Here is a 14,719-nt window from a genome sequence, read left to right as displayed (position 1 = left end):
ACGGCATTCGATCGTAATTTATTTTGGCTACTACTTTTTTTTATATTGCTGTAAACATATGGTAATAAGAAATTGGAAGCAAAAGTGAATTTTAAAATAAGTTTTTGTGATCAATATATGTTATTTCTGGGAAATTTATATTATTTTTGTGTGTTAAAATATATGTGTAAACATATTATAATGAATCCAAGTGTTTTTTTTCCTCGTCTTCGGATTCAGAGGATGAGTACAAAGTGGCATTAATAAGGACAATTATTCCTGAAAAAAAGTCCTTTATTATTGCCTGAAGTATAGTAAGTGATTCTATTTTGAAGTAAGTGTTTTTAACATCCATAGATTTAAAAGACGTTTTCGTCTTTCAAAAGAAGCTTTTAAATAAGTTCTTGAAAAAATGAGTTTTTTTTTGTATTACTTGCATAGTAATATTATATTTTCTTAAATGTATTTTGCCAAAATAGAATATACTTACATTTTCACCAACTTCTTGTTTCTTTTTGTTTACCTTTTTTTGCTCAAAAATCACTACATAATTCGTTTTCGATAGCATGCTACCTATCGTGTTCAACTTCGAGTAGAAACAATTCGATAACGACTGCGGTGATCCGCGTAAACTATATTACGATGACGAAGTACTCGATTTCGACTGCGGTGATTTGGCCCCTGGTGTACGTATATATGAGAGCTATATATAATCTGAACCGATTTTGACTAAATTTGACATGTATAGTTAGAATAATAATTCTGCTATCTATGCGAAATTTCACGTAAATGGCAGTATAACTTTGGCCCCCTGGTCATATGAGTGCAAATCGGACGGAAGATATATATGAGAGCCATATCTAAATCTGAACCGATTTCAACCAAATTTGGCACAATTACCGATACTACCAAACGTACTCCTTGTGCGAAATTTGAAGCAAATCACGGCAAACCCCTGGATTTTGAGGCCATATAAGTTCAAATCGGACGAAAGATATATATGGGAGCTATATCTAAATCTGAATCGATTTTGACCATATTTGGCACATACAATAGTATCGTTAAAAGTACCGCTTGTGCAAAATTTGAAGTAAGTCAGGGTAAAAATCTGGCTTTTGAGACCATATAAGTCCAAATCGGGCGAAAGATATATATGTGAGCTATATCTACATCTGAACCGATTTTAACAAAATTTGACACACTTAACGATACTATTAAACGTACCCCTTGTGCAAAATTTGAAGCAAATCACGGCAAAACTCTGGCTTTTGTGGTCATATAAGTTCAAATCGGACGAAAGATATATATGGGAGCTATATCTAAATTTGAACCGATTTCAATCAAATTTACCAAGCATTGGTAGAATGTCAATTCTACCCTCTGTGCAAAATTTCACGAAGATCGGTAGTAAACTTTGGCCTCTGTGGTCATATGAGTCTAAATCGGACGAAAGATATATATGGGACCTATATCTAAATCTGAACCGATTTTTTCCAAAACCAATAGCAATTGTCTCTGTCCCAAGAAACGGCCCTGTGCTAAAATTGAGGACTATCGGACTTAAATTGCGAGCTGTACTTTGTGCACAAAATTACATATACAGACAGACGGACGGACAGACAGACGGACATCGCTAAATCGACTCAGAATTTAATTCTAAGCCGATCGGTATACTAAAAGATGGGTCTATGACCACTATTTCTTGGCATACAAATGCACAAACTTATTATACCCTGTACCACAGTAGTGGTGAAGGGTATAACTAGCAGATGTGCTGCTGTTAAAGTAAATAAATTGTTATGCATCCCTCCCCGAAATAAAACAATACCAAAAAAGGCAACAATTGCATTTGTATTTTCATTTATTTCATTACTCATTCATTCACATCACTTTTTCTGGTTTTGAATTTATCTTAGTTTTTAAAGTAGCATTGTGTAATCAGTATAATTCATTTTTCCATTCATATAATATATATTTGCATATAATAGTCTGATGTTTTATGAATAATATATGTAAAGTGTGTGATTTCTGTTTTCGCTTTTGTCCTTTTAATATATAAATATGTCTATGGTAAATTTAAGAATTTTGGAATTATAATTTTTTCATTATTTTTTGTTTCTCAACAATTAGTGTAGGTTGTATTTTTTATCAATTGCAGAAAATAAGTATTGATACCTTTTTTCATATTTTAAGGTAAACTTAGTTTCTTGGGTTCGTTTCATTACTGCAAATTTTGGGATTGTTATTTTCTCAATTGCAAAAATGTAAACTTTTAGTTAAATATTTAAGCAAATAAATCCAGGGAAATTTTGGATAAAATATCTATCAATAATCTTAAAGTAACATTGAATTACAAAGAACTAAAGAACAAACTTAGCTATTTATATACACATGTGTATGTATATACACATGTGTAACATATAAAGTATAAAGGCAACCTATTTGTATTAATTCTAAGGAAAATATAATAAAAACGAAAGTTAGTGGATGGGACAGATGGCGCTTTGAAAGGAGCAGAAAGGATAGAAAGATTTAGTATGTGTATTGTACAAAAATATGTATTTTTTGTTACACTTAAAATATCTTAACTTGTTGGCGTTTATTAAGCATCAAAATTTAAAAAAAAAATAATGTTCCCTTTGATTTACATTTTTTTTTTTAATTTTATGTTGTTGCAATAAATTTAAATATCATATAATGTACTATGTATGTATAAGAAATTTTCATTACATTTTATACTTGCAATATGAAAATACAGGCCATAAGAGCTCAATTATATTATGACTTCAGAAATCATTAATTTATGGCTTAAATGTTAACTTAACTATTAAAAAACTACAATTAAAGAAGAATATGGTAATAATGATAATTAATATAGAATTAAAAACGAAGAAATATATACAATATTTATAAGGGATCTCTTGATGAAAGCACGACGGAAAGATGAAATAAATGGGTCACAATTGAATTGAAATATTTTAATACAACATTTTGGTAGTTAGAATATAAATTACTTAGATACTTCTTCCATTTAATAAAATTTCTTTTTGACTTGGTGCCTTATATTGAGTATATTTTAAGGTTCAATCGAAAATGATTTGTTTTACTTCATGAGCGTAGTGAGAATATAATTAAAAGACGGAAAGTTGTGACAAATTTCCAGTTTTTTAATAAACAGGATGAAAGTTTTGATTATTTTTCTTTCAGCGAATGCCAAACTATTCACAAACCTAGAAAACCCCAATTAAGATGAACTTAATTCAAACATCACCGAGCATTCTTTGAAGTCTTGCTTTGATTGGAATTAATTAAATTATTATTTTGTTTTGATTTAACTTCGTTTATTTTAATATAATTTAGTTAGTTATTTAATTTAATCGTTTTAGTTTTATTCAACTTTAATTCTGTTTAATATAGCTTCATTCAAACTGTTTTAATTTATATTTTACTGATTCAATTTAATTTGCATACCATATAAACTCATATAATTAGATTTCATTGTTTAATCTCACCAAATAACATTTTTGCTATTACCACTGAATGAATGAATGTTTTCTTCATTCCCAACATTTCCACTCTTTCAAATTGAATTTGAATCTTTGAAAGGACATTATAGTAGAAAGGCTATATAATGTAACAAAAAGACCATCATATTATGCATACATCTTTTGTTTTACATATAAAATAGTATCGCTCCGGTACTTACGACAATTTGATCAGACATTATTTGATTTGAAACGCTGCAATCTACCATAGAAAACAATTTCATAATTGAATTTAAAAAAAAAATCTATACAATCTACTACAAGTCCTATTGGAGGTCCAAAAAAGGGCCACACAATCCAATTGAAAAATTCTTATTTTCGGTGCTCAAGAAGAAAACTGGGCGATCAGTACACATAAATTTATATTAAAAATATGATACGATATATACCGTCTTCAAAGTATCAATTTCTAAATGCTCAAGAAAAAATCGTGAGGACCGTCTATATAGTAGTTGTTAGGCCAAAAGAAGTCTCACCTAGTCAGGGATTTTGACATTTCCTCGATATGTCGAAATGATATGCCCTTATATAAAATTGTGCAAAAAAGGAAAGAAAAATACCTGCGTTGTTGTTGTAATTACAAAATTTAAAATGTTTGAAAATTTAGGTTTTTCTGAATCATTTAAATATATTAGCAAAATTCTTTTTTGATTTTGTAAAAATAAAATTAAAAAAGAATTTGTTTTTGTCAAAAATATACTTTGAATAAATCATTACTATTTTAAATATAGAGCACCAGCAAGACAAAAAATTAATCACACATCAAAATGATAACCAAAATTTTTCCATTTTGTTTGAAGCTGAGCTAGAGTTTGCCAAGTTTGGTTGTTTAAACAGAAAAACTTGAAGAAAAAATGCCAATTATTATTGAAGAACGGAACTGTCACGGAAAAAATAATTCTATATTCTATAAAGTATTTATGTATGCGTTAATATATAGGTAATGAATGTAAAAACAAGAAAACAATTTAAAAATATACAACTTAAACGCGTAAATTATTATTAATATAGATATTTTATGTATACATGGATAAATCAAATGACAAAGTCAACTGAACAGAAGTACCCTTTCTGCTTTCTTTAACATAAAAAAACTGCAATTCCCATTGAATACATCGACAATAAAACATAAAATTTTATTTGTTTTAGTCTCTTCCGCAATGCTGCTTCATGAATGAATTGTGATTTTTGCACTTCAGCTTCCTTTTACTGTGTGTAGTTTTTCTGTAGTAGATTTCTTGTAATTGTTGGTATATATGCTCGTCTTATGCGGTTGGATAAAAGTAATTATATTTTTTAAAGACTTATCTTGTTTGATCTAGGGTCTAAGCGTATAGTGTACATTCAATATAGCTTGTAGGCACGAAGCCTTCATCCCAGCCATTAGAATTGTTCATGCGTCGCACTCGCGTCCAACCATCACCTTGATCAATTTCAATCACCTGTAATTCTTCACCTTCATTCATTGGTATGCTACCTTCACTGGTTGCTACAAATAATGACAAGAAAAAAATGTTCATTAATTGATATAAAAAAAAAATATATATATATATATATATATATATATATATATATATATATATATATATATATATATATATATATATATATATATATATATATATATATATATATATATATATATATATATATATATATATATATATATATATATATATATATATATATATATATATATATATATATATATATATATATATATATATATATATATATATATATATATATATATATATATATTTATTTTAATTTGAAGCATTAAAGGAAGACTAATAATATTGGGGTTCATACCAATAACATTTTAGCTGAAATCCGGCGACTAGGTCACGTGTGAATAAGAATGGCTAAAACATCATGTTACGTACTTCATTTCGTCCACACAGTTGCTGTCCAATTCTGATGGTCTAATCGAAAACCATTGAATGCAAACACACTTTTCACACACAGCTTTTTAATTGAAATAGGGAGTTTGGTTACTACGTAATTCGTTTCGATAATTAATTTTATTCGAGAATAGTTTTCGATTCGAATTTTATTTCGTACTATGTAATGCTATCGAATGCACCAAAAAGTATAGCCAGATTATAACGTAAAAAAGCACCACTTACGAATAATAAAAAAATTTGTAATTTGACAGCATTGTCAGTGACTGTCAAAAATTGATAAACAAAAAATAAAACAAATTTAGTAAATACAATAAAATGGATAGTGTTGCTTGTGGTTTGAAAGAAATAAAGAACGTGCCGAAAGGAGAATATTGAGAGATGGCATAAACATATCATCGCTTTCGGATAAAAGGTAATAAATATGAATATGTTTGTTTATTTAACCGCCTGAATGAGTGTGTTGTTAGTTTTATTAAAAATTTCAGATTGTCGAAGGACGCATTCAACTATGTAATGGGCAAAATAAAGGATGTGCCTGCCCCGACAATGCGTTCTATAGCGGTAAGGCCCGAAATAAAGTTAAAATTCCTTGGTCAATGTAGATCTCAACACCAAGATCGATTTGCTGGATTGGTGCACACGACGAGTGGGTGTTGGAGGGCAAGGAGTAAACGGCATAAGCGTAGGAAGGCCTCTGGGGAGGGGGCTTAGACCCCCCCAGAAAAATTTTAGCCCCCCCCAGAATTTGAAACTCTATTTATGATTTTCCATTTTTCAATAAATGGCAATAGTTTTTTTAATTTTTATAAAAATTAAACAAGTATATACAATCGCACAAATTCCAGCTAAAGACTTTCATGAACAATCGAATTACTTGGGTTGTGGTAGCAGTTGCCGATGGCAATGTTTGAAGTCAGATATTTATGAAATAAAGCTATGGTTGAACTTATGATTGATTTAGTTTAGTCAATTTATGATTGATTTAGTTTAGTCAATTTAATTAAAAAAATAGTAATTGATATTAAAACTATTCTTTCATAAATTAATATCTTAATAATGCTGCGAAAAAGCGTTGCCAAAAAAGTAGTGAAAATGTTCTTTTTTGGTCTAGAAGTGGTGCAAAATTGGCGGAGAAGCAATGAATGTAATATGAGCTTGTCATAGGACAAATGTCCACCGTTTCAACAGCCGTTGCAATGAATTTGCATCACTTCTTAAGGTGAGATCCGAATTCAGTGTTTTGAATGTGAATTAAAAAATGTTTTCCCAAATAAATAATTTTTATATTGTTTTTATGATTTTTAATGCATTCTGACGTTTGTTTGAAACGTTTTTCCTGGAATAATTTCCAAAATTATCGATTTTTCTATAATGGATTTAGCAGTTTTGTGGCAAAATTTGAATAATTTGTACCAATTTATTTATTCTTACTCTTTTTTTAAACTATTTGAAAAAAAAAGAAAACAAAAAATTACACATTAAAATATGAAAAAAAATTAAGTAAAAAAACTTTCTGTGTAGTTAAAATAATTGAGGACATTTTTGGAAGTACTTTTAAAGTTGTTCCTTTAGAACAACTCACAATTTTTTTGCTGGGAAAAGTGTGGAACTACTTTTAGTTGCTTTATTATAAATTGTTTGTCGAGTTATTTTGATGTCTAATTTTTTATTCAATTTTATGAAATAAAACATTAATTGAACCTATAAGTTCAGTCTATAAATTTTAGCTAGGGGGGCTATAGCCCCCCCTAGGAAAATTGTCTAGCTACGCTAATGGTAAACGGACGAGAAGTTGTTGAGCTCTGTGGTTATTCAACTCCTTGTTCATCGTCAACCGTACGCACAGGTAGATCTTTCTCCAATAAATTTTGATCTGCGGTAGATAAGCTGGTTGGTGCATTAGTTATGACGAATTTATTGGCACTCAAGTCTTCTAAAGAAATTTTTCCAACCTGACACATCACGTACAGGTGGACCCATCATGTTAAGATCACCTTCTAATCATTTTGACTTCAAAAAACCTTTTGCCAAATCAGGATGCCTCGACATAAAATCCACCATTACCTCACTGGTACTGTTTAGAACGTGGGCTTTTGCTAGTTGATGACTTTAAAAAAATATATCTTACACAATTTTGGATGAGAAATAAAAAATAACTTACATTGTGCGCCTTTTCGCTAACTCAAATGGAATCGAATGATACTTTTTCGAAACAAACACTTTTGACATTTACAACCGTGATGCATAGGTGCTACATTTTCGAAAACCCAAACAGAATTTCCGATTGTAGAAAATTTACATCTCGAATTCGAAATACATAGTGGCACCAATTCGTTTTCGATTGATGTTGTTATCGAAACGAATTACATAGTAACCCCCAGGTCGTTTGAATTATCAACACTGGTTTATAAGTTCATATTGGGCGAAAGACATATATGTAAAGGTAAGTACTATGTTCAGTTTTCAAGTTTGTTACTTTTTTTAATCAATTAACTTAGAAATATAAAATGTTTTGTAATCAAGACATTGGATCTTTTCCATCCATAATTGGGCAAGACTTTTTAAAAATGCAATCGTCTTCAGATATATTTATTAGAGGTCTGCACAATTCCATTTGTAAATGAAGAGTACACGTGTACTTGCTACATGAGTACATCTATTTGAGAGAGTCGCAAAACAATTGGTACACATTTTGATGAACACCAAAAGCCACGAGTAACTTCTTGTTGCTACTCTGATGTCTTCACTACCAACAAACACATATTCCTCTTTCTCTCTTATTGAAGTGTACTCAGAGTGATCACGTCGAGTATGTTGCGAGAACAAAACTTCATAGAGTACTCCATGTACCACGTGCAGTTTCAGAAATACATAAAAACAGTTACTCTCCATAATAAATGTTTTCGGTTTGTTATAAAGAACGGCAAACGTTAAGTGTGTGACATACATAAATATATGATATATGTGACATACATACATATCTTTGACTAAGAACAATGGATAGTTTTGCTTCGTACATAACTGAGAAATACTTGTGGTACAACGTGAAGTGAAGAGAATCCATGTTGTACTTTTTCCCAAGTACTTGCATTTTTATTGTTCCTTTTTTTCGGAACACATATTGTTTCGGATAAGCACTTGGTGGTATTTGACAAGCAAGTGTTCTCTTCACTTCACTACTTGCGCTCTGAGAGAAAGACATTGTATGTACTATATTCGACAGCGAATTGCATACATGTAGTGAAAAGTTATTCGATGCAGACTTCTAATATTTATGCACTTCTAATTTAGTGTTTTGGTTAAAACCCCGAAAATAGTACTCACCTTAAATTTCAATCAAATTCTGTGTACTTAGTAATAACACTCGTAGATTTATAAGTGAATTCAGTCAAAAATATTTATAGAATTATTAACTGACTTTAATCCATTTCGTTATTCACAGTGAAAGTATCCTCGGAAATACTAATAAATGGGGTTTGAACGATTATGTGATTAGATGGACAAATAATCATTACAATTAAGTTGACCATTTATCACCAGTAAACAGTTTTTGCTGGGCTGTTATAATAAAAACCTAATTGTATTAAATTTAAGTCGATTGGACGAAGCTGTGACCTAGAATTTAATGACAAAAAAATGTCCAGAAAGAGAGATCCTAAGTGTGTAAAATATGTATTATTTTATCTATTTATGCCATTCATATAAACTTTAATGAATGGAAATTTTTATATATTTTTCGGCCATTTTCATGTGGCTGCGTTAGTCTTTAACTGTCAGTTAACAACAAGTAAATTACTGAAATCTTCTCTACGGGGTAACTTTAACTGAAAAATTTTCTTACCTTCAAATGGATATAAAGCTTTACATGTCCCTAGTGGTTGAAGGGGTTCCATTTCTGTTTCGTAATACGCCTCTTCACCCATTGCATTTTCGTGTGCACTGCCTTGTCCCGATCCGGGCAATGAGGTGTGAGATGTTCCTAATCCACTTTCAGGACTCGCCGAACTGCTGAATTTTAACATGAAATGAAATATTTATGGGAATAGTTGAAGTCTTTTGCAGTCAGAATTGTTCAATGGAAAACAAATGTTAATGGAAATAAATATAATTAAATATGTAACTACTTCCAAACCAAAGAATGCTAAGTCGAGATAGTAATTTACCCGAAGAATTTTGTTAATAGTAATAGGAAAAAATCTAATGAAACAGTAGCAGATCTGATGAAAAATCTGCTGAAAATGAAAAGCAGCATTTATTGACCTTAAGTGCTCGAATTTGAGCTATCAAAGAAACAGTCTATGCAAAATTTAGAATATTCTAACATTTTTTGAATATAAAATCTGTTTTTAAGAGATTTCGACATAATTCACAGTTCTGTTTGAAACTTGATGGTTTGCCTGGATTACAAAATGTTATTTTGGTCTAAAAGTGATCCAGTTTGACTGAAAGAAACCAAAATATGATCTTTTGGATATGGTAAGGTATGAAAGCAGAGACTTGTTCTCGCTATATTAAGTCAAAATGTTTAAGGATTGATTGGGACGTTTTCACGACCATTCTCAAAATATGTTTTGGAATCGTAGCAATTTTACTAATTATTGTTCGTTGTATCATCATTATTCTTTGGTTTGTAGTACTGCTGTGTCATTTGTTATATGGTACGAAATGTGTTGTGTTATTTGGTAAATAAAATGCTATAATCATAAATGAAGGGGGGCGCGTACATATTGTAGATTTAGTCGAAAGGACATACTGCTACTAAGTAAAATTAATTTTTTGCTTATAATTTTGTAATAGCTAAAGTGCAAAATCTTTACCGATTAAAAAAAATCAATCTTCAAATTTCTGGCGAGATTTATGTTACCTTGTCAGATTTTGTTGAAATCAGTTCTGATTTAGTTGTGATTGTAAAGAAATATGGTTAGAATTCAGATATCATAATTATATAACCAATATTTTCGGTTAAATCCCTTAGGTTAGGTGACAGCCCGACATATCAGGCTCACTTGGACTAGTCAGTCCTGTGATTCTACAGCGGTGAACTTCTCTCCTATCCTGCCCGATTCGATGTTAAGCTTAATGGCAAGGGACCTCCTTTTTATAGCCGAGTCCGAACGGCGTTCCACATTGCAGTGAAACCACTTAGAGAAGCTTTGAAACACTCAGCAATGTCACCAGCATTACCGAGGTGGGATAATCCACCGCTGAAAAACTTTTTTGTGTTCGGTCGAAGCATGCTAACCATTGCACCACGGTGGCTCCCAAATCCCTTACATCCCTTACTGCTACTTTACAAACGCTTTAATGCGCCAACGAATGAACAAATTTGATTGTAACTGACACAAAATTTTAATGGGGAACGAGCGATAAACGATATAGCTGATTGAAACAATTTGGGGTACACCCATTTACTACGTATATCTAATGAATGGGAACCAACAATGGAATTTGGCCTAAAAATGTTTTTTTTTCGGATTTGAAAAATCGTTGTAAGTCGTATGATACATTAGTCAATATGAAAGGTAAAAAGTAAAACTACAGACAATACTGGTCAGGACCATCACTTCTCAGCCTAGTTCGTACTGCGTATGCGACGCTTGACAGGAGCAAAAACACGGTCAGGCCGACCCATAATTTATACGACTATGTTTAATGTGTAATGAAATTAGATGATAGAAAGAAAAATGCAATGTATTGTGATAAAAGAGGTAAATAAGAATGGGAGACATAAAATACATTCGAAATGAAAAAAAAAATGAATAGAAATGTTTTATGAATATAGACAAAATTATTTTGTATATTTTTGCAATCAAAGAGACTCATGAGTGTACCCGTTATTGTTATTATTATGGCCATTTTGAATTTGCGCCACATTATCCTCAGAATCTGACCTGCTTAAACTTCCAGCATCGTCTGGTTGGAAATCACCGTCATAGTTGTTGTCCTCGGTGCTGCCATTGGAATGCCTAGAAGAAAATAGTTTAAAAATTAGTTAAATACGATTCAATATACAAATTTTTATTTGAAAAGGTATAAAAAGCTTAAGCAAACAATTTATTTATTTAAGGGTATGGGTACACTAATAAATATTTGACCAAAGTGAGGGTTAAACCTTATACCACTACCATATTCGAATTAACTTGGCGAAAACAAATATGTTGTGCGTGCACGACACGCTGCGTGAGAAATAAAATCAGTTCGTGAATGTACGTAAACAAAATTTCTGCAAAATCAGGCTCACGAAAAAAAAAATCATTTAATTCTTTCTGATATGGTACCTAAATTTTATTTATGTTATTTTTTTCCATTTATTTAAGCAATTCAAAGCATTTACAGGGCCAATTTAACGAATTACAATGTACTACTCTAACGGACATTACAATATTATATAAAAATATTAAATATAAATTAATAAAAATAAACAACAATCTTATATAAACAATTGAACCAGCAATATTATATCAATAATCAATAATGTTATATATACATTTTTTTAATTTTATTTTTTTGCGTTTGTTAATGTTCTTGGATCCCATTGAAATTAAAATATGTTTTATTTCGCGAGTCAGGAGACCACTATTTGCATTATGTTTCAGTCAATTATCTTTATCTTTAATCATCAAGCTGATGTAAAATATTGAAGAAGGTTCTTTCGGTAGGTGTTGTAGGATGGATCAAAATGCTTCAATGCATTTGGCAGACTATTATACAGTCTACCAATTCTCACATGAAATTCATGTCTCGACTGACAGTTGCAATAATCAATTGATTGCGACGAGAGCATCCAAAAGCAAACAAGTTGACAAGAAAAGAGGAGTTTGTGTCTTAAAAATCTTGTAAAATAACAACAGAGATCTTAAATCAACAAATTCCGAGAAGGAACATCCTAAGAAGCGTCGAACCGTCCAAGCGAATATAGATAACGTACTACTCTATTCACTGCTAATTTCACCTTTCACAAGTTCTCCCCCGTTGTACTGCTATACACCTCTATGCAATAAAGTAAGTGGGGCATAACTAATGCATGTATCAACTTCTCCTTCACCGAGTAAGGTAACATCATATCCGAGTTATACAATTGACGCAATTCCAGTTGATTAGCCTAACTATGTTGTCAATATGATGGTCAAAACAAAGCCTGTCATCAACAGTGACCCCAAGACACTTAATACTACGGACGGACTCAATGAGTACACCATTATAATTCAAACGAAGCTCCTGGCAGGAGTTCGCAGGAAAAAATAGGGCTTTCGTTTTTATAGCGTTTATGGAAAAATGATTAGAATTCATCCAATCGAATAGGGATTTCATGACATAGTTAATTTTAGCCTGAAGGACATCAATATGTTGCACTTCTCCTGTGAAAAGCAGTTGGATATCATCCGCATAAGAAAAAGGCAAACAAAAATAATCTATTTCATTGAATAAATCATCTATAAACAGTATAAACAAAAGTGGTCCCAGGACAGATCCTTGGGGTACACCACTCCGGACGGACAAAATTTGTGAACATTTGTCATTTAATTGGACAGGTAGGACAATAATAATTTACATGCCACAGTGCTAAAACGATATTTAGAATGCAATTTGCGAATCAGCAGACAATACTTACTTTACTTTATCAAATGCCTTTTCTAAATCCAAAGACAGCAGTGAACATATTCGACTATTCGAAATATTTCGCCTAATGGCTTCAGTCAACCCTAACATAGTAGCCCCATTGATTTGCTTCTGCGACAGCGGAAGCCACACTGATAATCGCTGAGTAAACTCCGCTGTTCTAAATGTGAATTGAGTTGTACCTTTAAGACATATTCCGTAATCTTCGACAAAATTGGTAAAAGCGATATTGGTCTGTAACTGTCTGAGCGTACATTATCCGATTTCTTTCTTATAGGCTTAATTTTGGCTGTTTTCAAACCAGCTGGTCGAAGTCATTATAATGGTATTAACCAAATGAAGCAGCATGCCACAGATATGTGGAAAAATTATTTTATAAATTTTTAAAGGGAGACCATCATTGCCAGGGGCATTCGACTTGATAGAAGAAAAGGCAGTAATCAACTCGTCATGCGAGATGCAACTAAAGGAAAAACCTCCTTCGCTTTCAGCACTACCAAAAATGTGGTCAGCTTCTCCTACCGTATTAAGCTGATTCTGCAAAAATTCAGTTCATCAACATCGACTGTATTACAATCGCGCTTATCCGCACTTTCTCTTCTCCCTCTTTTTTGCGTCCTTAGCCCTATTTCTTGCCCTACAATAAGCCCTCCAGTTCTTCTGGTCACGGTTCGCCAAAAAGGCCCTATAGGCCAGGTCAGACAATGATTGACTATAGCGTACACTAGGGGATGTAAGCCAATTATTGCGATTACTCACAAATAAATTTCTTCTCATTTTAGGAAAAGCAGAATGAATAAAATTTATGCCCTGCATTAGAATATTCAACTGGATGTCAACATCAGACGTCAATAGAATAGGGGAGAAGTCAGTTCCCATAATATGAGAATGTAATACATTCTACATACATACATACATACAATAACTATTGTGTTGTGGCACTGTAAAGTCATAGGACATGAATATGAATGCATGTCTCGATATATGGGGAAAGAAAAATTGATTGCTGAAACGCAAGCAAGACGGCGAAGATACTAAAAAGTAGTCCAATAGTGAAGAAGAGTGATGAAAAGCATCAACGTGTGTAGGTATATTATTGTGCATTACCGTCAGTCCCAATCTGGTGCATGCCCTCCTAACATTATATGACTTCGCCAAATCATATAAATTATTATTTAAGTCACCCATTATTATGACATGGGAATAACGTACAAGCAAATCCAGAACCTCTGCCTCGGATGATTCAAAGTCCCCATGGGGCAAGTAGGCAACCCCGATTAACATTTTATCGCGTGCAATAGTTACCTCCACAAATAAACATTCAGCAACATTATAGTTCTGACCAATATGTACCACTTTGGAACTCTTCGTACACAAACAAAGCCACCCCTGCCCTTTGATCAGGCCGATCATTCCTGTAAACGGTATACCCTGATATGCCTACATTAACATTGTGAGGCTTAAGCCATGTTTCACTGACACCTACTATATTCAAAAGACTTCCTTCTATAATATTTTTTATTTCAGCCAGCTTGGATGATGATGGTTGAATGTTAAAGCTTTGTGCATTAAAATGACCAATATTTAAATTATCTTGAAATGTAGTTAAATGGGATCGTAAGAATGAGCTGTCATGTGCAATGCTAGATATATTATTGAGATCCATAA

At 31.9% G+C, this 14,719-nt stretch overlaps 1 protein-coding gene across 6 annotated transcripts in view; it reads right to left on the bottom strand.

The window, feature by feature from the left end:
* Positions 1-4,491: 4,491 nt before the first annotated feature.
* The window catches only part of Cip4 (formin-binding protein 1-like Cip4), a 292,493-nt gene continuing 282,265 nt past the window's right edge, over positions 4,492-14,719 (bottom strand). For 2 of the 6 annotated variants that reach the window (XM_075303629.1, XM_075303628.1), the window contains exons 10-12: positions 11,323-11,397; positions 9,273-9,436; positions 4,492-5,013 (exon numbers count right to left, since the gene is read on the bottom strand). In XM_075303629.1, coding sequence (XP_075159744.1) covers positions 4,850-5,013; positions 9,273-9,436; positions 11,323-11,397 — 403 coding nt within the window. In that variant the 3' untranslated portion in view covers positions 4,492-4,849. Of the gene's footprint in view, positions 5,014-9,272; positions 9,440-11,262; positions 11,398-14,719 lie in introns of all 6 variants that reach the window. The other 4 variants (XM_075303626.1, XM_075303624.1, XM_075303625.1 and 1 more) reach the window with 3 other exon arrangements.

The sequence above is a fragment of the Haematobia irritans genome, chromosome 4 (assembly GCF_050003625.1).
Source record: "Haematobia irritans isolate KBUSLIRL chromosome 4, ASM5000362v1, whole genome shotgun sequence".
NCBI lineage: Eukaryota > Metazoa > Arthropoda > Insecta > Diptera > Muscidae > Haematobia > Haematobia irritans.
Note: the sequence above shows the minus strand (reverse complement) of the source record. Positions and strands in the feature narration are given on the sequence as shown.